This window comes from Dendrobium catenatum, unplaced genomic scaffold (assembly GCF_001605985.2).
Source record: "Dendrobium catenatum unplaced genomic scaffold, ASM160598v2 fragScaff_scaffold_1608, whole genome shotgun sequence".
NCBI classification, from domain to species: domain Eukaryota; kingdom Viridiplantae; phylum Streptophyta; class Magnoliopsida; order Asparagales; family Orchidaceae; genus Dendrobium; species Dendrobium catenatum.
The window spans coordinates 1,989,688-2,012,413 of NW_021320070.1; the positions used below are offsets into that span (position 1 = coordinate 1,989,688).

Genomic DNA, 22,726 nt, shown 5'->3' on the forward strand with positions numbered 1-22,726 from the left:
AAATAAATAGACATATCACAAAATTTTTATGCATTTACCTATCTAATACTTAAAAACTTTTATATTTATTCATATAACAATTTAATTGTTCAATCATATCAAAACATATGCATAAATAAATTTCACTTAAAAGTGAATATTATTGATATTTTTGATATGATCTAAAATCTTTAGTGTTATATAAATAAATATAAAATTTTATGTGTTAGATATATAAATATATAAATTTCCTATGATTTATATGTAAATCCTCAATTAAATATAGTGAAAGTGAAACTGAGGTCGGAGAGAAATTATTCTGTGCGGTCACCAAACGGTCCAGAGGCGAATCAAAACACGCCACATCACTCGGTACCGCACTGTACACAGCAAAAAAACAACATGGCGTGTTCTCATTCGTCTCTGGATATCGTTCGATGACCGCACAGAATAATTAATCGAGGTTCGAGGCAAAGAAAGCTAAATCTAATCTAATAATATTCATAAAACAAAGAAACAAATTACTGAAAAACCTATTTCTTGTCAGCACTGGCACCAACTGCTTCAGGAGCTGCTTGCAAACCAACTGCGCTTTTAACCTTCTTTTCCAATTCCTCTGCATCTAGTGATGTAAACACACCTTCCTTTATCTCTTTTATCAAGCTCTCTATTTTATTCAGATCTTTGCTTGTCCCCTTGTCAATCTCTGATCTCAGCTCAGCTAACTTTCCTCTCAAACCAGCCATGTCAACTACCTGCTCTATTTCCTTGAAGATCACTTCATTAGCTTTCGCTACCTTCTCTACTAAAACTGGAGGGGCTGAAGGAGCTATCTTACTGCTCACTCCCAACACTTCAAAGTTTGCAGATTTCAGCATTTCTATTAAATCATCCTTAGCCTTGCTCACCTCTTTTAGTGTATCCTCATCCACCTCCTCTCCCTTTCCCACCAAATCACGAGCCTTTTTCACTAACTCCATCTTCACTTCAGCCTGTTTTTTGAGTTTTTCATTGATCTCCTTCTTGAGTATCTCTCCCTTTGTCTTCTGTTCCTGTAGGGTTCTTATCTCTGATAACATTTTAAGCTTCTGTTTTAGCCCATCAAATGATCCAGGTGCAGATAAGTTGTTCTTAAATTCCTGAGCAAGTCTGTCTATCCTGTCCTTGAGAGCTGGGCTGAGATTCTGATCAGAGGGTGCTTTGGATAAATCCATCTTGAGAGCTTCAAGTTTCTCCTGTAAGCCCATGGAAATGAAGGCATTGGTTATCTCCTTGTCGACTTCTTGCTTCACCGTCTCCACATCCTCATCAGAGAAAGCAGGTCTAGGCCGGGATTTCTCCTTGGCGTCTAATTCTACCTTCAGCTTTTCAAGTTCTGCTTCCAGGTTGGCTGTTATTTTGGAAACGTCAAGCTCCTTCTTCTTCATGTTACGCTTCATCTCGGGTTCTACAATGGATCCTTCTAGGAATCCACCAAGTTGGCGGAATTTTAAATGGCGATGGCTAAGTAGAGTATCAGTGTCCATTTCATTAAGTTCCTATGAAAATTCATCTCAGTTGAATTAGAAAAACTATAGGCATGAATAAAATAGTATAAAGAAAAGTGCATAAACTCAAAATTATATCCAAATTCTTCATTATATATAATGCCTGAATAACACGATGAAATAGAAGGAAAAGTTAACAAGACCCAAACTAATTTTCAGAACTTGAATAGAGAAGAAATAGCATCAACTTACAGTATCATCGATTGGATATCTTCATCTAACAGTTCAATAATGAGAAAAGGACCGAATTGGTCCCCTAGCATCTTTTGAAAGATCAAAATAATCTTCCACTATATAAAAATATCAACTTATTCCCTGATTCTTTAAATAGGGACCAAACCAAATTAGTCCTGTAATATCACTTTTAGTCAAGGGATAAAAATAAAACTTTAAATAGCCGGAGACCATTTTATCCCTTCGTAAAGAGTCATGAGACCATTTTGATTCTTATCTTTTTCAACAATATTACTAGAAATTTAGGTAATATCAAGATGTGATGGGTATTGGAACTATTACACTGAAAAATGAGATCATATATGCTAATAAAATTTATAAAGTTCAGATTGAAAGTTGAATGGAGATGCGTTTCAAGAGCATCATACAATCAAAGGATAAGACTTAAAAAAAAAGGTAAAGTTCATCAAACTGCAACAAGATAAAAAATACTGCATATTTGAGTGGCAATTTTAAAAAATCATTCATAGCCAAAAGGAGCACGACAAACATGGAAATGTTAAGATAGATTTTGGATAAAACTTTAAATAATACATCGAAAAATAATTATATTATAGAGACTAAGGCTTCGTTTGGGACGGCGTTTTTATTGCTTTCTGAAACGGAGTTTTAGTACAAAATTTTGTGCTAAAACTCCGTTTCAGAAAGCAATAAAAAAGCCGTCCCAAACGAAGCCTAAGGCAATAAGAGCATCATACAATCAAAGGATAAGACTTAAAAAAAAAGGTAAAGTTCATCAAACTGCAACAAGATAAAAAATACTGCATATTTGAGTGGCAATTTTAAAAAATCATTCATAGCCAAAAGGAGCACGACAAACATGGAAATGTTAAGATAGATTTTGGATAAAACTTTAAATAATACATCGAAAAATAATTATATTATAGAGACTAAGGCTTCGTTTGGGACGGCGTTTTTATTGCTTTCTGAAACGGAGTTTTAGTACAAAATTTTGTGCTAAAACTCCGTTTCAGAAAGCTGGGCCGGTTCAAGCATAACAGAAGCCTAAGGCAATAGTGGAAAATAAACATGTAAAATTTGGGCAATTAACTGTAGAATATGCACTAGTAAGATGAATGAAAAAAAAAATTATGTGAACAGACTATGAAGTGAAACCAGTAGATACAGGTACCTAGGCAAAAAGTTGTGTGAAATTTTTTGCAAAAAATAGAATTAATCCATGTGCATCACTCAATAAGAATGAATGGAGCAAACCGGCTCCTAATCCTAACCCCAAATAATAGGTATACGGCTAATGAAGTGACAATGATATAACAACAAAATCAAGCCTTTGTCCCACTATGTGGGGCCGTCTACATGAATCCTTTTTCGCCATTGTGTAACAGTTATGAGAGGAATGTTATGATTATTCGACAAGTTTTATGCTAGCTGTCGACTACCTAACACAACTCTTCACTTTTCTCATTCAGGACTTGGGACCTAGCAACAGTAATGATAACAAGTTATAAACAAGATGAAAGCATTAATGAGTGAAGTCAGAGCATGATAATGCTAAATGGGTCTGTTCTGTTTCATTGATATTCTGTTATTTCCCGCTCCAAGATGCAGTTGTGATAACAGGTAATTATATGTTAAAAACCAAATCCTCCCGAAAGACTCATGAAGAGAATGAAGACTTGCGTTTCAAACATACATATACCTAGGATGATCACGTTTTAACCGATAATTATAAGTTACAGACTAAACCGTCACAAAGCCTTATAAATAGAATGAAGACTTGCTTTCAAAACATATCATAGATGTTGCATAGGGTTATGAAGCCACGATATATATCCTATCATCATTTATTTCTAATTAAAAGTTCAAATTTAATCAGAAAAGAAGCATCAAATAAATTGCTTTTTTCTTCTTTCCTTAATAAGAAAAGAGAAACTTCATTATTTTGATCTTTTAATTATACTTTAACAGCTAATCAATGATTTTTTTCGCTTTATTAACTAATGATGATGTAATCAAATTTAATTCTCATTTGGTTTAGATTCTAATCGTTAAGTTGAAAAAAAAAAAATTTGTTGGGTATATCAGTTTGTATATCTGAATTAAAAAGAAAAGAAAAACTGATCGATTGGCATTACATTAATTTAATATCTCAGAAACAACAACCAGGATTAGTGTAAGCTAATTTGAAAATAAAAAGGAAAATGAGGCGGTTATCAAAATAAAAGCATTGTAACTGTCTTAAATTTTAAATTTACGCAAAAAGTATAGATGTTTAGATTAAAGCATTTTCTATAAGTCATAACTCATAAATAAATTTGTAGGTCGAAATTTTTATAAATGGGAAAGATTGTAATATCCCAAACTGAGGATGGTCGATTCGATTGAACCTACTATATCTATTCCATCGTTCTATTGCTTGGCGTCGAGGAAGATGTAGGAGAAGTAAATAAGAGGTCAGTTGCATTGTTTTCAGTTCATTTTTTTAATATTGATATCCGGGTTTTTAAGTAGGAAAGAGAAGAATATGAGATTAATTGATTATTTTATGAACTTTTTTATAATTTAAAATATTGTGAATTCATGAAATAATGAGTAAAGTTATGCATTTAAATTTAAAAATAGAAATTAATTATTTATGAGATATTTATATTTTAAATGAGAGAATATATATATTATATGTGTGTGTATGTGTGTGTTAAAGGATGAAAACTTATTTGTAATAGTAAATTTAAGTATCATAATAAAGAAATTTTATCTTAGAAAATAATAATAATTAGATGATGATGATCCAATTTTTTTAATTAAAATAATTAGTGATAAATTTATGCATATAGAGAGTGAAGGAAGAGCGACAGAGAGAGAGAGAGAGCACGTGCAAAGTTATTGTATAATATTTTTGTAATAATTAATAATCTAACTTCATAAATTAGATTTAGATACAAGAAAATTTCAAGTTAATGATATCTTGTCTGAAAAAATGAGAGATAGTTATGAGAGATATTATTAAGTATATATATATCTGTGTGTGTCTCTCTTATGCATAATTATAAGTTTTAAACCATCAACATTGCAGTAAGGAGTAAGAGTGAAGTATCAAATAACTTAATTCGTGATGAGTACTCATGTACATATTCTTATAGTAATAATGTTGTTTTTTCTTAATTGATTACATTGAATAAATTAATACTTGTTTAGCAATTATTATTGTAAAACTCAAGCAGTAGTTATCCTTTTCTATTTCAATGAATGGTCATATCAAAATAAGTAATAGTTAGCATGAGATCTTTCAATTCATCATCATACATAGAATGTTATTGAATGACATACAAATAAAGTGACTAAATAAATATGCTTGCATCTGCATGATTGAATGATGAAGTACATCTCTTTATAGTACAAGTTAGAGGAGTGATGTACCCGCACGTGTGAATTGAAAAATGAAATGAAAATGAAAGTAACTTCGTATTATTTAGCCAGTGTCTCCTATGACAATTTCATTGGTTATAGAAAATAATAAGACCCGATGTGTGTTTTGTATGATATATATTTATGGTCATTTTCAAAAAAATAAATAAATGGAGTTATCATTATTAAGTAAAGTTAAATTATTTCATGTTTTGCAGCAAGCATACATATTGTTTAAACTACAATTTTGTTACTGTAATTTAGATGCATTATGTGCTCACTGAGTTGAATTATGATGCACCTATATCATTGATTAGATGTACAAAAATATTATCTAAAGAAATTCAAATGAGCTGAAGAGGATAGAATATGGGTGAAAACGAGTCGAGTCAAGCTCGAGTCATGCCTAACTCGAGCTCGACTCGTCAGCCAAACCCCGAGCTCGAACTCAACTCAAGCTCAAAAGGCGAGCTCAATCTCGACTCGTGGCACTTAAAACAACTCGCAAGAAGCTCGTGAGATCACGCCCTCACCTGAAATTGCTGGAGATAAAGAGTGTATGCCGCCGGAGAAGAAGTAAGGCGTGCCGTCACAGAGCCTTGAGCTCACGTTTTGGCAGATAAAATCCCGTGTAGCAAGAAGAAGAGTCTATTTTATTATTATTATTTTAGAACTGCTTGAAAATAGCTACACTACTATTAATGTAAAGCAGCTTTTTTGTCTTTTCCAACACATGGCTGCACTTTTTATTTGTTTGGAAAAATAACTTTATTATTTTATATTTTTTAGAAACTGTTGTAACCCGCATTTATTATGTTCCATCTTTAACAATTGTTTTCTTAATATTTAAATTTAATAAAAGTAATAATTATTTAAAAAATTCTAATAGTTATTCGAGCATGCTCGCGACCTTGTAAGTCGAGCATCATCAAGTTCGAACTCGAGCTCATTGATCTCTATGCATGAATATATTTATTTAAGCAAAGCCTCTTAACCAAGTTATGCTTTCATTTGTCTTGTTCCTAAAAACGAGAAAAGTGAACTTCTTCAGGTCTTTAGTCCTATTACTCTTCTCAAATAGTTCATTCAAAATTTTCACTCATGTTTTTACTAACAAACTCAAAATTTTTCTTCCCAATTTGGTTTGTCTCTCAAGGTGTTTTTATCACTAGTACTTGATAGATAAACTATCAATTCTATTGTTGTTGCTCGTGAATCAATTCACTCCATCATCAAGCATAAGAAGGAGAATTACATGTTCAATAGAATTTTGAAAAAACTTTTGACAATTGTTGGTGAAACTTTCGATCAACTCTCTTTTAAGTTAATTCTTCCCTCCAAAATTTATCTCTCGCGTATCTTCTCAAAACATTATTAATGAGAATCTTTGGAAGCAATTCAACAGTTCTAAGGGACTTGGACAAGGAGACCCCTTTATCCTCATCCGTTCGTCATCATACAGATGTTCTTCATAAATTGCTAGAAGTTATTTTTGCCAATAAGTGTATTGAGGGCTGTTATTTCAAAATTAGGGACCCGACCATTAGTATTCTTCAATTTGGAAACGAAACTTACTATTTTGTAAGCATTTCCCTTTCAAGCTAATATTTTCAAGAGCATTTATGCATCTTTCAGTGAATTTCTAAGCTTATAATCAACTTCACAAATCTATTTTGATTTGCCTAGGTAAGTTGTGTGGTATAAATTTATTTCTTGCTAGTATGTTGGGTTATTCTTTTGAATATATCCCCTTCAAGTAATTGGGTATTCTTTTTGGATCTAAAATTTTTTAGCATGTTTTTTTGGAATCCACACATTTAAAAGATTCAGTTGAGGCTTTTTTCTTGTAAAGGTAACTGCCTGTCAAAAGGTACTAAGATTATGCTCAACAATTCAGTGCTCAACTTTATTCCTCTCCACTTCTCTTTCTTTTGAATTCCTAATAGGATTAACAAAAAGTTCGATGATATTGAAAGGAAATTTTTTAGGAATGATAAGTATTATAGTGGTGCTCTAAATCCCATCAAATAGAAGAACATTTATTGACCTAAAGATAATGGACGTCTTAGTATCAAAGACTAATGTTTCACGAAATTTGTCTCTCCATGATAAATGGATTCAGAAGGCAATGTAACTAAACAATGATTTTTTTGTTGTTGCCATTATCATTTGTGGCAAGTATTTTAACAACTTGACTCCCATGAACTTTTGGTCTGACAATGTATCTCAATGTTGCAATTTCATTGAAGGGGTCCCTAAAGATATTGTTCCTTCACATTCTTACAGCTCTTAGAAAGTTCATTGGTAGAATAATCCACTTTTTGGAAGAAAAAAAAAGAATTAATGATTGCTCCTTGCTACTCAAGTTAATGATCTTTTCACTTTCGCCAGAAATTATAACAAGTTTATTGCTTCCTTTCACTCTACTAACCATGATGGATGGATATGGGTTATGGAGAGGGACTATTTCTTTCATCTCAATGATATAAAGAACTTCCCTAATCTAAAAACAATCTGTTTAAGCTTGATTATGATAGGTACATCCCTTATTGGTTTGCTTCTTCTAATGATAATTTCTATCATTTCTTACTACTCATTTTTATATATGATGGTGTTTTACTTCCAGTTACTCTAGGATCTAAAAATCTATTGTCCCTCTCTCAAAATTGTGTTTTTTTTTTTTAAATTGTGGTTCTTATTTGTTTTCTTTATCTGACAGAAATTCCTTACAAAGTCATCTTTATTACAAAGGGAATATTAACATTACCATGCGTAAAAATGAATATCACATTTCTCCAATTCAATCTCTCTGACTATATCAAATTGGTCTAAAATAGTCCCTCAAGTACTAAATTTGGATGATCGAGGGAATAAATATGGATGGTCAATGCGGCAATAAATTTTATATCACACTTTTCATTATTTTTTACTTAAGGGGGGATCAATTTTGTATGGTAAAGGGAATAAATTGGAGAAAAGTTATATTCTTAGACTAAATTGGCCACATATGAATAACTGGAGGAGTATTTTAAGGTTTTTCCATCATAAATTCCAAGAAGCTGATTTGTTATAAATCCCTAGAAATTGGCTATTAATGTTACATAAAGTGGTGGGCGAAATAGTAAAAAAAAGTATTACCAAATGCTACTAATTTTCTAGAAAATTAGGATTTGCTTCAAAGTTGTGAGAATCGGACCGGGCGTCGAACCGGAAATATGAGAGGTTCAATAATCAAGATTTAATGGTTTGACTAGGGTTGAACCGGATGACATAATAAATATTATAATTATTTAAATTAAAAATAAACGATATAATAATTATATAATGATATAAAGTTGTAACCTAAAAAAAATTAGTTTATCCATAAACTTATAAATTTAATATAAATTATTACTAATTTATGTTCAATTTAATATAAATTATTATAAATTATTGTAATATATGTTATATATTTAGATAAAGTTTAAAACCATAAATTATATATTAAATTCACATTAAACTTTACAAGTACAAATCATTCATATTAGATTATTTAAATTTAATAAATAGATAAAATTTAATTTTTAATATGTAATTTAAAAAAAATAAAATATAAAATAGATAAATAATTAAAATATAATTACCAATAAAATGAATATTATTCTTATTATTAAAAAAATGTATAAAAATATATAATGTATATGTCTTAAAGTAGAAATTTTAACTAATTGTTACATCACTTGAGAGCTTTGTGGTGTATTGTTTATATAGCTTTTCTTATTTTCATGGTTAAGAGCACACATGGGGTGTAGGACTATGTGGGTATGATTTGTTAGTGCTTAATTGATACATAATCATTATTAAATGTTTTGCTATTATTAAATAAAATATGTTATATTTACATTAATTTAAAATATTAAATAAATTATTTAAATAGATTATGAATTGAACTGATCGGTTCGTAAAAATCAGGTCAGGTTCAATGATTGGTCGGTTGAACCGACGGATCAAACCAATACTCACTGGTTTGATGCTGGGCTAGTTTTTCATGAGGACCGAAACCGGCTATATGTCCGATTCACGGTTGAACCGGCCGATCCGGTCCCGTTTTCAAAACCATGTTTTGCTTTTCAACTACAAATGCTAGATTATAACAAAAAACTAATTATACCTAATTTTGGTCAACGTTCGGCCAACTTTTATCCATTTCAGCAATGCTCGAGAGATATAAGAAAATAGAGAAGTCTTAACCGATAATTTTTAGGCATCTTTCGACAAGGCATTAATTTATTCTATATACCATGAATGAACGCTTTGTTTGAATTTTTACCTTCATGGCCATCGTAACTGCAACCTTTATTTGTTGTGATGTCCATGTCGGATCAGTGTGCGCACCACCAAGGGGTTCCTGTGATCCAGACAAACATTCAAAATAGGAACAACTACCAAAACGTAATGCATTTCATTGGATGCTGCACTAGCATACATGATTGATCATATAGTAATAAATGGTGAATAAAAGGAAATGCTAAAGAAGGCTCTAGAAGCAAGGATGCACTATAATGCTCATTAAATAAAGTAGTTGAAAATATCATGAAAATTAATCGGAACATAATGTTAAATAGCTTGCATCATAACAGCGGATAGCTACACGTGAACCTGATGTGTTTCATTCTATTACGCCCCTTCCATGAGTTTGCTCATAGTGCTCAGTAGCACTAAAGGTCCAGCGAGTAAATAAAATCTTGATGAATTCCCTTTTAGTTCTATAGGTTTAATCCAATAAATCATTTGCATCAATGTTGTTTGATTTTTGTTAACAAATGCAATCAGCATTAGATTATAAATAATATAGGAATGACATGATGCAAAATGATTACATTAATGAGGTGCCAAATGAAAACAAGATAGTGAACATTAGAAAAGGTAATTTGGCCGTATAAAATATAAGGCCCATATAGAGGCAGGAAGAATTAATTTGAAAGGGCTTTAGTTAACATAAGAGGCATATGAAAAATAGCAAGGAAAAAAGTTGTAAGAAAATGTGGCTCAAATCATAGTTAACACCTCACATAGCAGCCAACAAGAATTAATAGAAAAAAAAAAATCATAAACACAACTCCTACCCTTCCCTATTCCTTGAGTGGCGTGATTTGAATTGCTAATATCAAATGGATTTGGATCTGGTTTAGATGCCTATCAAAACAACCACTAAATTTAGACCAAACCTCAATATTCATCAAAGTTGGATCCCAATTAAACTAAGATTATGGGTGTGAGTTAAACCTACTCGAGCTCGACTTGATAAATAGCTTGTGATTCAAGCTTCATGATCTAATGAGCCAAGTTTGAGTCAGTCTCGATTCAACTCACTAGGTCATGAGCCGATTCATTTAAAAAATATTAATGTAAAATACACTTAAAATATATTATAGTTCATGAGATTAAGTGTAAAGCTATTAAAAATGTTTAAAAATTATATCTCATTTTCTTATATCAAGTGATTCTTTATTATTTCTCTTTTAATTTTTTATTTCTTTTACAATTTTATTATAGTAATGGCTTGGATCATAATCATTTTCTCTATTTAATAATAAACGAGCCAACTCATAAGTTAACTCCAACTTGCAGAAGCACAAGCACAAGCTCAAGCTAGGGGTAACTCTAGCTTAGCTCGACTCATCAACACCCTAAACCCCGACCAATTCCGACACCACAATGCATTGGCAGAATACTTCTGCTGAAAATTATTTGATAGATCTACAAGAATACATACACGTTTTCATTTACTCAAATAGTAACAAGTAAATAAATGACCAATCGCAATAATTCAAGAACATATACCGGAATAATCCCATCTGCAATTTTGAGCTTACAAAGTTCTGTGGCTGTGATCTTGAGTTTTTCAGCTGCCTACAAACAGGAGCCATACTTAATTAGCTAAGGCCTGATTGGATAATTAAAAGAGCATAAACAAAATCAGCTTACCTTTGCAGCTGCTTTGGAAGTTTTCCATAAAATTGCTGCGCATGCTTCAGGGCTAAATTTTGAAGGGAAAAAAGGAAAAAAATGTAAATAAAAATTATTTGGAAGTCCAAGTACATATCTGCATGAAATACAAGAGACCTAGGAAAGCATGGATCGATAATAATCACATGAACTGAAATTGTAGTCTCTTATGATCCAAAAACAAAATGTACGAAGACAACAACCTTTTAAAATCACATGGATGAATAAACTACTCCAAATGATCCTCCCACTAAGATTAAGAAAAATAATTAACGGTTGTATGCACAGAACACACCGATATTTAGGAACCTTAACATATTCAATGTTGTCCCAGGCTTGCTGAAACATCACTGCTATGACATATGGTTCGAAGATCATAAATTATGCAAAAATAGCCTCTCAAGGTTCAAACAAAGCAGGATTTCCAAGGGACCAAATGTACAAGATAATATGCTAAGAAAATAAATTGTTTGACAATATTTTAGAAGTTCAAATCAAGGGAAAGAAACGCAAAATTTTGATTAACATTTGGGTAATCTTTCTAATTTGAATTAATAAGAATGAAAACCGTATCTTCTAGATTTGCACTAAGGTTTTAGCCAAGCATGAATTGTAATTATCACAGTACGCATGCCCAGTTCAATATCAAGTTTTGGCTCTATTATTACTCAAAAGTCAAGCAAGGGGGTATCCAGTAGACAAGTCTCCCACCAATACAAAAATTTGGGAATGGTTTAATTATGCAATCTTATCTCACATCATTGCAAAAAGGAGGTTTCCAATATTAGAGCCCATGGCCTCCAAAATTCAAATGAAGTTAACCTAGCAATAGCTCTAAAACTTGCACTCTAAATTAAACAATTAAAGAAAGAACCATAAATCCTATTTTTCATGTGGTTTGTGTGTAAACATGCATTTTGGGAGTTGGGAGTCGAGAATTGGAAGTGGTGAAGACTGATATAACTGAAGCAGATTACTACTGATTAATATTTTTGTAAATGTAGTTACACTACTTATGATGGTCACCTCACCTTGCAACATAAAAGACTGCATTTTCTAACATAAACAGTTTATTTGAGCAACCAATTGCAAGAGCTCCACCAGATCCACCTTCACCAATAACAACCGTTACTATTGGGACCTTCAGCCCGAACATAGCTCTCAGGTTGTAAGCTATTGCTTCACCCTGCATGCATATCAACAAGCTGAATAATTTCATGCTATTTATCTGAGACAAATATAACACGATAACCTTCAAACACTACAGAAAACTATAGAATGAAACTTACTTGACCAATTTCTTCGGACTTGAGATCAGCAAAGGCACCAGGCGTATCTATAAATGTGAGAATGGGAAATCCATGGTGATCAGCATAATTCATCATGCGCAAAGCCTTCCGGTATCTATACAGGGCAGTACAATTTCAAATGGAGTTCCACGACCTATTCTAGCATGTTAAAGATGAAGCATAATTGAGAAACATAGGTCCAAAGCCATACTTATCAATAAGGAAACTGGCCTTAAATAACTTAACAACTTGTTGAATTATTATCACGTACATCGTAGTTGAAATTAGAAAGGATATAGATGTAAATTATCGGGTATAAGATAGGTTGCATTTGAACAGAGTAAAAGTTCGTATGAAACCATTTTTAAGTCTCATTTTACATGCAACAGTCCATGGGCGGATCCACCTTAATGCCAGAGGGGCAATTGCCCCCCCTGAAAAAATAAAAAAATTCTGTATTACATGATTCTTTAGGTATGTGTCCCATTTCATGTATTTTTTAGTCTTTATTTTCATGTATTTTTTAGTCTTTATTATATGGGTATTTAGGCAATTGCCCCCCCTAAAAGTTTTAAAATACTATGATCTTTAGGCAATTGCCCCAACATAATTAAACACATTGTGTAGAGATGTTATTGTTAGGGAACGATGAACCAAATACAAAGAAAAATAGTAAAGAGAATCCAAAATATCCTTACAATCAAAATTTGTTCCAGGGGCGCTACCCCTTGACCCCCAGAAACCCCGCCAGGGGGCGCTGCCCTCTTGGACCCCCGATATCTGCGAAGCGTACAACGATGAACAAATAGGGGTCAAGAGGTAACACCCTCGGAACAAATTTTGATTGTAAGGATATTTATGAAAAGAAACTCTACACTTTTAATTATAAAGTTTGCCCCCCTGAAAATTAAAGCTAGATCCGCCCCTGTAGCAGTCATCAAAACATGGCAGTAGTAAGGATTTAACTAATGAAACCCATGATATATCATTACCCATGCGGAGTTGGCATTCCAAAATTCCTATGAATGTTTTCTTTTGTATTCCTTCCCTTTTGATGACCAATAAACATATAAGTTTTTCCATCTATACTTCCAAGACCAGTGACAATAGCCGGATCGTCATACCCTGCACGATCACCATGAAGTTCCACCCACTGGACAGCATCATCGAACAAATAATAAGAAAAGAATGAGCTTAAGCATAAGCCTGAGAAGAATAAGACGATGAGCAAACGTGATAAAATATGAGTTAAAAAAAAGTAGCAAAGAGAAAATACTTTCTCTGTTATGTTCAAAACATGATCCAGAAATGTTGGCCTATTTGGATGCCGGGCAATATTAAGACGTTGAATTGGAGTCAAATGGGTGTATAGATCTTTTAGAGCCTGCAGAAAATATGGCAAAAATACATCAAGGAAATTAAAATTAAGAACCCGAGAAGTGATTAATGATAAATAATATCTAAAAAAACTGCATAAGACCAAAAGATTGGCAGATGAAAAACAAAATTTGGAGATCCATCAAACTGACCACATAATTAATTTTGCATTTAAAAAAGTTGGAAATGTCCAATGATAATGCAAAGGCCAAATTTTATTTACATTTCATACTATTATAGCTTTTCATACTTGTTCCTTCACATTTAGCTTCCCTTGTTTGACGGTTATAAACAAAATTTTGTAAGGTCAACTGAATTTACTTAACGGTAATTGTTCACCTCACCTTTATGTCATTAAGCAATATCTTCATTATCAATGCAGAACATTTTAAGAAAATAAACATAAATTTACCGATAATATAACCTACTTCTCAAACTGAAGATCAAGATTTCTTCAAATAGATAAATGCTAAATAGTTTGAATCTTTTGATAAAGTGATACATGGGGAGATTACTACGGTACCAATTTGATGATGACCACTTAATAATAAACTCTTTTTTTCTTTCTTTCTTTCTTTCTTTTTTTCTTCTCTACCTCTCCTCTTTATTTTGCCTTGTAATCACTTGTATTCTCTATGCAATAAGATCCTTACTTCAAAGATGCGTTGAATTGGGCTCAAAAAGAGAATCGTGGAAGTGGAGCAAAAAAGAGTGGATAGAAAGTGTGTTTAGTGGGGATCCTGAGAAAGGGTTCTCAAGATGAGAGCCTTCCATATGACAGAGGATTTCCATGAATGCTTGATGTGGGCAAACTAAAAAGAAAAGATAAATAGGAGAACACCAAGACAAATGAAACCCAGTTCAATTCAATTTAGATAGCAAACATCCAAACAAACACAAAACAAACGAAAAAGTCTGAACAAACGAAACAAAATTATAAAATAAAAATACTATCCTCAGATCAACCGACAAGCGGTTTCCTCACATGCAACGAGAAGTAGGAAAGATATGATAAAGTGCTTAGGCTTGCAAACCGAGGGTCCACCACAGCAAAAGGGTCCAACTTCCTACCAAACTCTTCCGACAAAACCATCCCGGTCGGACCTAAGGTACAACGGCCGGGGTCTTCGACATCTGTTTGAAATTCAATGTTATATATATACAATTTTTTTTTGTCTTCCCCCTCTTTTTTTTCTTCTTCTTCTTCTTTATAATATATATAATATTTTATTACCTTTAATATAACAATATAATATATGATATTATATTATTATTTTATATATTATATATTATAATTATAATAAAAAGGAGAGAGAGAGGGAGAGCACAATCGGGAAACAGGGGGAAGCCCGATTGGGCATAGGTCGGAGGCAAGCACGGCTCGGGAGCAGGTCGTGGTCGTCGAGTCACCCGGCGGCGTCGGCTCAGGTGGGATCGGCGGCAGTCAGGTTGGTCGATCCTTGGTTGGATCGGCTTAGGGCACGGTCGGGCAGGGGCTCACGAAGTCGAACGGCAGCCAGGGAGTTGCAGAAGCGACGTGGGCGATCTCTGCAAACTGAAGCCGAACAGCGACGACGAAAAGGGAAAGAAAGTCGTGCTATCTCTGTGAAACAACGAAGCCAAAGCAAATGACGGAGTCGAACAGTCAGTGTCCGTTCCTACCTTCCATTTCTCCCTTCCTTTTTATTGAGCGATTTGTTGAATAGCAGTTATGAACATGAAAAGCCACGTCGTTTGGTGAGGTGGGGCCGGATTAAGAGCGTGAACTGTTTTCATTTTTTTTTTTGGTTCTATATTTATTTTAACAGTCAACACCTCAGATCAACCGACAAGCGGTTTCCTCACAGGCAACGAGAAGTAGGAAAGATATGATAAAGTGCTTAGGCTTGCAAACCGAGGGTCCACCACAGCAAAAGGGTCCAACTTCCTACCAAACTCTTCCGGCAAATGTCTCCCAAATCAGCCAACAAACATCTCCCAATAGCTCAAGAATAAGGATATAAGTGGAGTGGAACTTGCGGAGAGAAGAAGAGATTAGAAGCCAAGACGAAATAGAGGAGAGAAGAGATGGAACAAGCTCTCAAGCTTTTCCAAGAGAAGAAACCCTCAAGTTTTAACAATCTATCTCCAGTCAATCAACAACCTCCTCAAGACAAAATACTTCATATTTATATGAGAGAAATGGGAGCCAAACAACCAACTTCTACCTTCAACCAAATCAATCAGGTAAGAGGAAGAGGAAGAGGAAGGGCAGCAGTTAACACAAAACAGCTCCCAAAAATCAGCACATGAACCGGGTAGAAGAGGCCACGGGAACACAGCCAGAGAGGGACCCGAAGAGCCAACACAGAAACCGGGCAGGAGAAGCCACGGGAAAGCAGCCAGGGAGGGACCCGAAGAGCCAACACAGAAACCGGTCAGGAGAAGCCACGGGAAAATAGCCAGGGGGAAAACCGAAAAGGCAACCAGCACCCAGCTTTACTCCACGGGTACAGCACAAAGAAGAAACCGAAGAGACACAATAAGGGGAAGAAACAAGCACCACTCCACATACATTTTCATATTTATGAGCTAAGAAGTGCAATTAATCCTCCACATAATGAGCTAAACATCAGCTCAAACATTAATGAGCTAGCACCAAATAGAACCCAACTTTTTTTAGCTCAAAACCAAGCAGCCAAAGCTCAACCCGAGAGCAGCCAAGGCCCAATCCGAACGACAGCAAGCAGCCCAAAGAACAAAAAAGACCCAAATACTAGCAAACACAAGCCTTGATAGCCCAAGCACAACCTACCATAATCATTGGATGTTCTCCATCATTGGATAGCATTTAAAAAAAAAAACATAAAACACAACTAATAATGTTCAAATTACATCAAAACAAAATAAGCCAAAATATAAATGCATCAATGCTCTATTACATGTGTTTTCCGCCAAAGAGAGAGAATATCACGTAAATTTGAAAATCTATATGCATTGAAAACACAAATAGTGTGTTGAGATGAGCACAAGGTTATGTTGAGTTTTAAAAATTATTTTAGTTGTTTTGATTCATGAGGGGATTTTATTTATTAAAATACCCACAAATCCCAATATAAATCATTTTGAGGTCATATTCAAATAAAAATATAAAAATATACAATAATAATAATAATAATTCAAAATATTTTGAGTGAAGTCTATCACCCTAAAACTTAAAGCAAAAATACGCACACTACCCAATTGTTTGTCCATAGTGATAACACAATGAATAACTTTAATTCACAAAAAATCAATATCTTATACAGAATATCCCAAAGATTTATTCACAAACAATCTATTGTTAGTAAGGATGTGGCATACTGGCATGTGTCATCTAACAAGTAATTTTATCACTAAATGGCATAACATGTAAATATTTATGACTAGGGCCCTTTGACTAGATTGTTTTGTTGTAAAATGACATCATTAAATTACGATTATAACCAGAGCTCATAAGTTTTCCAATGGTTAAAAACCTTGGATTAATGAATCATGGGATATATTTAATAGGGAATAAAACCCTTTATTAGTCCTCTTAGACAAGCATTCACCTAAGGCCTATAAGGTACCTTTAGACTAAACAACATATAATTGTCGACAAGAATCATTTGGACAGGTTGAGTCAACTACCTCTTCTGACTAAGAGAATGTTTGGTTGGATTACTTTAGGGTGTAAATTATTCCAAATGCGGGAGTTTTATCAATTTTGGTGTTTAATTGAAATACAAAATGAAGCAAAGTATAGAAAATGTAATTTAAGTGAAGTATTTCATTTTGAGTGTAAACCAAACTCCTCCAATTTTGAGTGAAAATTGTTTATACCCCAAGCTTGCTTGACCGCCACCCACCACCAGCTTTTGTCCTCCGCCGCCTGTCACCGCAATCAACCATCACCATTTAGGACCTTACTCTACATTCATTACTTCTAACCAAACAAAAAATAATCATTCACCTGCATTTATTTTATATTCATCCAAACAACTACAAAGTAATCATTTTACACTCATTTCTTTTACACTTCATTCATTTTGCATTGCATTCCTTGTTCAGCCAACCAAACATCCCCAAGTAGATTAGAAACTATGACAACCAACAACAACAATAATAACAACAGGAACAACATCAAGCTTTTATCCCACTATGTGGCGTAGGTTACATGAATCCTTTTCTTCATTATGTTCTATTAAGAGTCAATTTCTCATTTAAATCTAATAAAAAAATGTAATTTCTAATATTTTTAACCATGTTTTTTTAGGTCTACCTCTTTTTTTTTAGGACTACCTCTACCTTTTCTTAACATAAGTCAATTCTAATACATCTACTTTCCAAATTGGGTCATTGGAAGACCGTCGTTTTATGTGACCAAATCATCTAAGGCGACTCTCTCTAATCTTATCTTAAATTGGAGCTACTCAAACCTTTTCATGTATATGCAGTTATGCACATTTTGTATCATGTCTCTACGAGAAAGCCACTCAACCACCTGAGCATCCTCATCTCTGCAACACATAATTTAATATTATGCTTCTCTTTTAATGGCCAATATTCTGCACCATAAAGCATTGCAAGTTTCATCACCATCTTTGATGTGAAACATATCCATGCGAAAGTGATTTGCTTAAAGAAGTTTGCACGCTTAGATTTAGAGGCAATAATAAGTAAGATCTTATGCGGAATTGAACGATAAGATAAATATTAAGTGGTACTTAGCTTAGGTTAATTCACATGCATAGAAGTTAAGTTCAAAAGATAGCCAGCTTAATCCAACATTGCATACATGGATAGTTCCAACAATAGATTCAAATACTAACAATAAGATTAGTTGCTATGAGAAGATCCCTCACACAACTCATCCAATTACTAGGTTTTAGCATAATATGATCTTCATGAAGATAATAAATTCACATTCAAGGATGCAACTATGAAGATAAAGAGTCGGGTGTCAAATTTACCCAAAGACGAGAGATACGTGCTCCGGCAAAGTTGTGTGGTAGTTGGGAATGAAGTGGGCAGCAACCACGAACCTCCTCGCACTTCGCCGAGATTAACCTTCCCCACAAGCGTGGACAGCAGTTGGTGGCTGTAGGAAATTTCCAGGACAGCAGGAAGTGATGCCGAACTCTCTGGATAGCAGTTTTGACAGCAAGAACAGCAATTTTGTCTTGTAGAAAACTTGGGACAACCACTTGGAGGACTTGGGAAAGTCCTGGACAGCAGTTGGGAGGCCTTCTTGGACCCCTTCCTTGCTGGTTTTGGCTTTCCTGGACTGGTGACAGCATCCAATGGTTCTCCACGCAACAAGTCAGCAGTTAGGAGGTCTCTCAGGACTGCTTCATGGCTGATTTGAGCGCTCCTAGACAGAGGACAGCAACCTGGATTTGTCCAATCAGCTGGACAGTAGGTGGAAATGCAGGAAACGTATGTACCATCCCTTGAGAATCCTTTGGACAGCAAATTGATGTTTGTAGCAGCAAAACTGTGGAGTTTCCTTTGCTGGAATTTCAAGACAGCCAAGTGGAATACTCAGGAATCTAAGGAAACATGTTACGGGCCAGGAGGGGGGGAAGAGATTAATTCCTACCTAATTGATTTCTTAATTAAGGTAAGAAATAAAAGGAAAGGGGAGAGGGAGAAATTATAAAATCTGAAAATTACTTCAGATTTTAATTAATGTAGGGTTAGGGGAATTTCAAATTTCAAATTTGAAATTAAATGAAATTGGGAGGGAATTAGGCCAGGAGATTTAATTAATTAGATCCTTAATTGGAGTCCAATTAATGTGATTGGAGAGAGAAAGGGGGAGAGTAATTGAGGAGCAATAAATGCAATAGGAGAGAGATAAGTCCAATGAATGGGGCCAGCCAAATAGAGAGAGGGGAGGGGAATTATGGTTGATTAAGTGGGGCCCACACATTATTCAAAGCATTAAAGAAAATCTGAATTAAAATTCAGATTTTATTTCAAAGAGGGGTTTCCTAATTTAAGTGCTAGTATTTGGAAAGCTTTTGAATTTCAAATTTGAATTTGAAATTCAATTAATAGCTCTCTTAATTACTTGGCCTTATTTTATGGAAGCAATTAATGACCTTTTGAAATTTGAATTTCAAACATATGTGTTGGGTGAAGGGGGGGCGGCGGATTGAGCAGGGGAGATGGTGGCCGGACGGGTGGCTGGCTGGAGGCCGGCGGCCAGGTGGTTGGCCGGCGGGTGGATTGGAGGAAGTCGGCGGCTTGGGCGTTCCAAGGAGGCTGGCGGCAAGGGAAGGACTCGGGTTAGGGAAAAATTACCAAGAAAACTTTGTGGGTAATGAGGCCGGCGGGTGGGGAGTTGGGAGGGAATTCGATGCAAGGAAAAATAAAAGAAAAGAAAGATAAGAGAACCGCGAACCTTGGAATCCACCAAGATTGACGGGTATTGCAAATCACCCTCCTCGGGCTCCTCTCATAAACTCACTAAGAGATCAACATGAACTCACTAAGAGATCACAAGAACATAAAATTTCATTATCAATAATTCATCATCCCCTCTCCAAGAGGAGGGAGAAGGCTTAAATAGCCAAATACATGAATAAAAATAAAAAGACACAATTGCCCTTCCGGCAAACACATGACGAGGCCCTTAAGCAAAGGCATAAATGGAAAGAAATACAAAAGACTCATAAAACATAAAATAAAATATATCAAATACAATAATAATCAAAAGTAGATCGTGGCCGTAGATCATGGATCTTCTGATGTCCTCATCAATCTTATAGAATTTTTCCTTAAGTTTGAAGGGGACTTTTCTATCACATAACAAGCCCAATGCATTCCTCCATTTCAACCATGACAATCGTGACAACAAAATTATAGTATCGTGATCAAGTTAGTTATCATTCCCCCACCATCAGTTTTAAGTGCAAAATGAGAAAATTCACTCTATTTCAAATTTACTGCTACTATACGTTTGATACTAAGCGTAGGAATAGCATTAAATGAAAGTTCTCTCTCATTGTAAGAATGGGTAAGTAACTATAAGGGTTTGCTAACAAGCACTTTCAACAGACCACTTTTGCTTTTTAAATATGATTTGCTCAATTCTACGGTGTTACTCATGTTCTACATAAGTATACATATTGTGCCGAGAAATAAAGTGATGAGAGAAGAATCGTTCCCATAAGGAGTGAAATTCTTAAATTCACTTTAATATTGCTTAATAAAATTACTCACATGTACAAAATAGCTAATTCCCCACCAAAAATAGTCTCTCACACTCATTCACAGGCACGCACGCACGCACGTCTCTCCAAGTTGACAACCCTTCCACATGAATAATAAGGCTACTATTTATAACCTTGCAAGATAGATGAACTAGCGTTGTGGCGCTGACTTGATGGACCAACGCGTCGGTTCACCATCTTTCGCATTTATTCACTGATGCAACTATTTCTAGCTGTAACGTTGGGTGATTTGGCAGCGCTCAATCTAGCATTGCGGCGCTTCCTGTATAACACCACGGCACTAAGCTCACTAGCTTTTTTTTTTTTTTTTGAAACCTCTGCTGAGATGCTGAATTTGTAGCACTGGTTCTATTTTCATGATTTTTAACCTATTTCCTACACAAAAACATATGAAATAAAGCTAATCATAATAGCTGCAATTTCGACTTAGTTATTTTTCTCTTATCACTTGCGTCTATGAGAAACCTGAAACCATTTTATAAACTCCTCGCAAAATGATGGTGGAATATCTGGAGAGTGTCTTATCTTAAATTTTAATTATATGCTAAAAATTTAAACAACAATATCCTTAAAACTCTCCCAGCATGAGGCCGAGATATAATTTTTTGTCGACTCCACAAGGAAAGATTTATATTTCCATCTTTGGCTAGTCAAATATAAGCTATAGTAACAGCAAAAGTATAATATTAGAAAAATATTAAATTACATAAAAAATTAAATATTTAATGAACTCACTAAAATTCTTTAAGTACGATCTTGCAATAATACAGAGCCTGCTCATTCACTTCTATTAGTTTATTCAGTTGTGCCTCTACATTTTGAACACGTGGGTGATACATCAAATTATGATTATTAATCCTCATATTTCACCCGTGTTAAATGGAACTTTAAAACGCCACATTCACTATCCAGTCTATCCAATTGGGACGAGAAGCCAACATTTAATTGATTAATTTTATCATCAACACCGAAGACTCTGTAGCCACCATTTGGTGGTTTATAAATTCCTGCTACCAATGTCAGGGCAATTACAGTGCCCATTACAAGCATGCAAATAGATATTTATTGATACTAAGCATGGTATGCTGATATTTACAAATCTAATACATTTTTATAGAATCACTAGTTTAAATGACTTTGAAATATTTTTTAATTAGTTCAATTCATACGATTATTTGATAGAACATAATATTTATTTAAGTACATAGAGATTGGTTTTTACATACCATATTCATCTTTGATGCATGTTAAAGAGATTAATTGATAAGAGGTGAATATCAATGTTAAACAATTTTAAATGATGATGAAAAGATTTTAAATTGAAAGAAGCAAATAAAAGGCCATATCATATGAGATAGGTTGGCAAACTATGATAACTTGCGCTGAGAGAGATAAAGGTTTTGACAAGATGAGCCTCAATAAGAAATAAAAAAGTTCCTAAATCTCATACTAGAAAGTTGATACAATAAGTTCAACCTTGAGATCGAAGGGCCATTAATAATTGTCATGTCCAATTGTCCAAACTTTGTCAATGATTTTTAGGGCCAACGGGTTAGGTGAGAACCAATAATATAAATGCACTAAAAGCCTATTTGCATTACATAATATTTCTAAAAAAATTAATGAGTAATAATGAAAAAGAAAATTAAAGTGGTGAAAGTAGTGCAAGTAATTAATAAGTAGAATATATTTCAAAATTTAACAC

At 34.1% G+C, this 22,726-nt stretch overlaps 1 protein-coding gene across 1 annotated transcript in view; it reads right to left on the bottom strand.

The window, feature by feature from the left end:
- Positions 1-265: 265 nt before the first annotated feature.
- The window catches only part of LOC110099815 (acetyl-coenzyme A carboxylase carboxyl transferase subunit alpha, chloroplastic), a 30,079-nt gene continuing 7,618 nt past the window's right edge, over positions 266-22,726 (bottom strand). Inside the window, exons 4-11 of the mRNA XM_020827103.2 lie at positions 13,680-13,787; positions 13,396-13,556; positions 12,404-12,518; positions 12,146-12,300; positions 11,094-11,145; positions 10,950-11,018; positions 9,436-9,513; positions 266-1,517 (exon numbers count right to left, since the gene is read on the bottom strand). Coding sequence (XP_020682762.1) covers positions 513-1,517; positions 9,436-9,513; positions 10,950-11,018; positions 11,094-11,145; positions 12,146-12,300; positions 12,404-12,518; positions 13,396-13,556; positions 13,680-13,787 — 1,743 coding nt within the window. The 3' untranslated portion in view covers positions 266-512. The remainder of the gene's footprint in view (positions 1,518-9,435; positions 9,514-10,949; positions 11,019-11,093; positions 11,146-12,145; positions 12,301-12,403; positions 12,519-13,395; positions 13,557-13,679; positions 13,788-22,726) is intronic.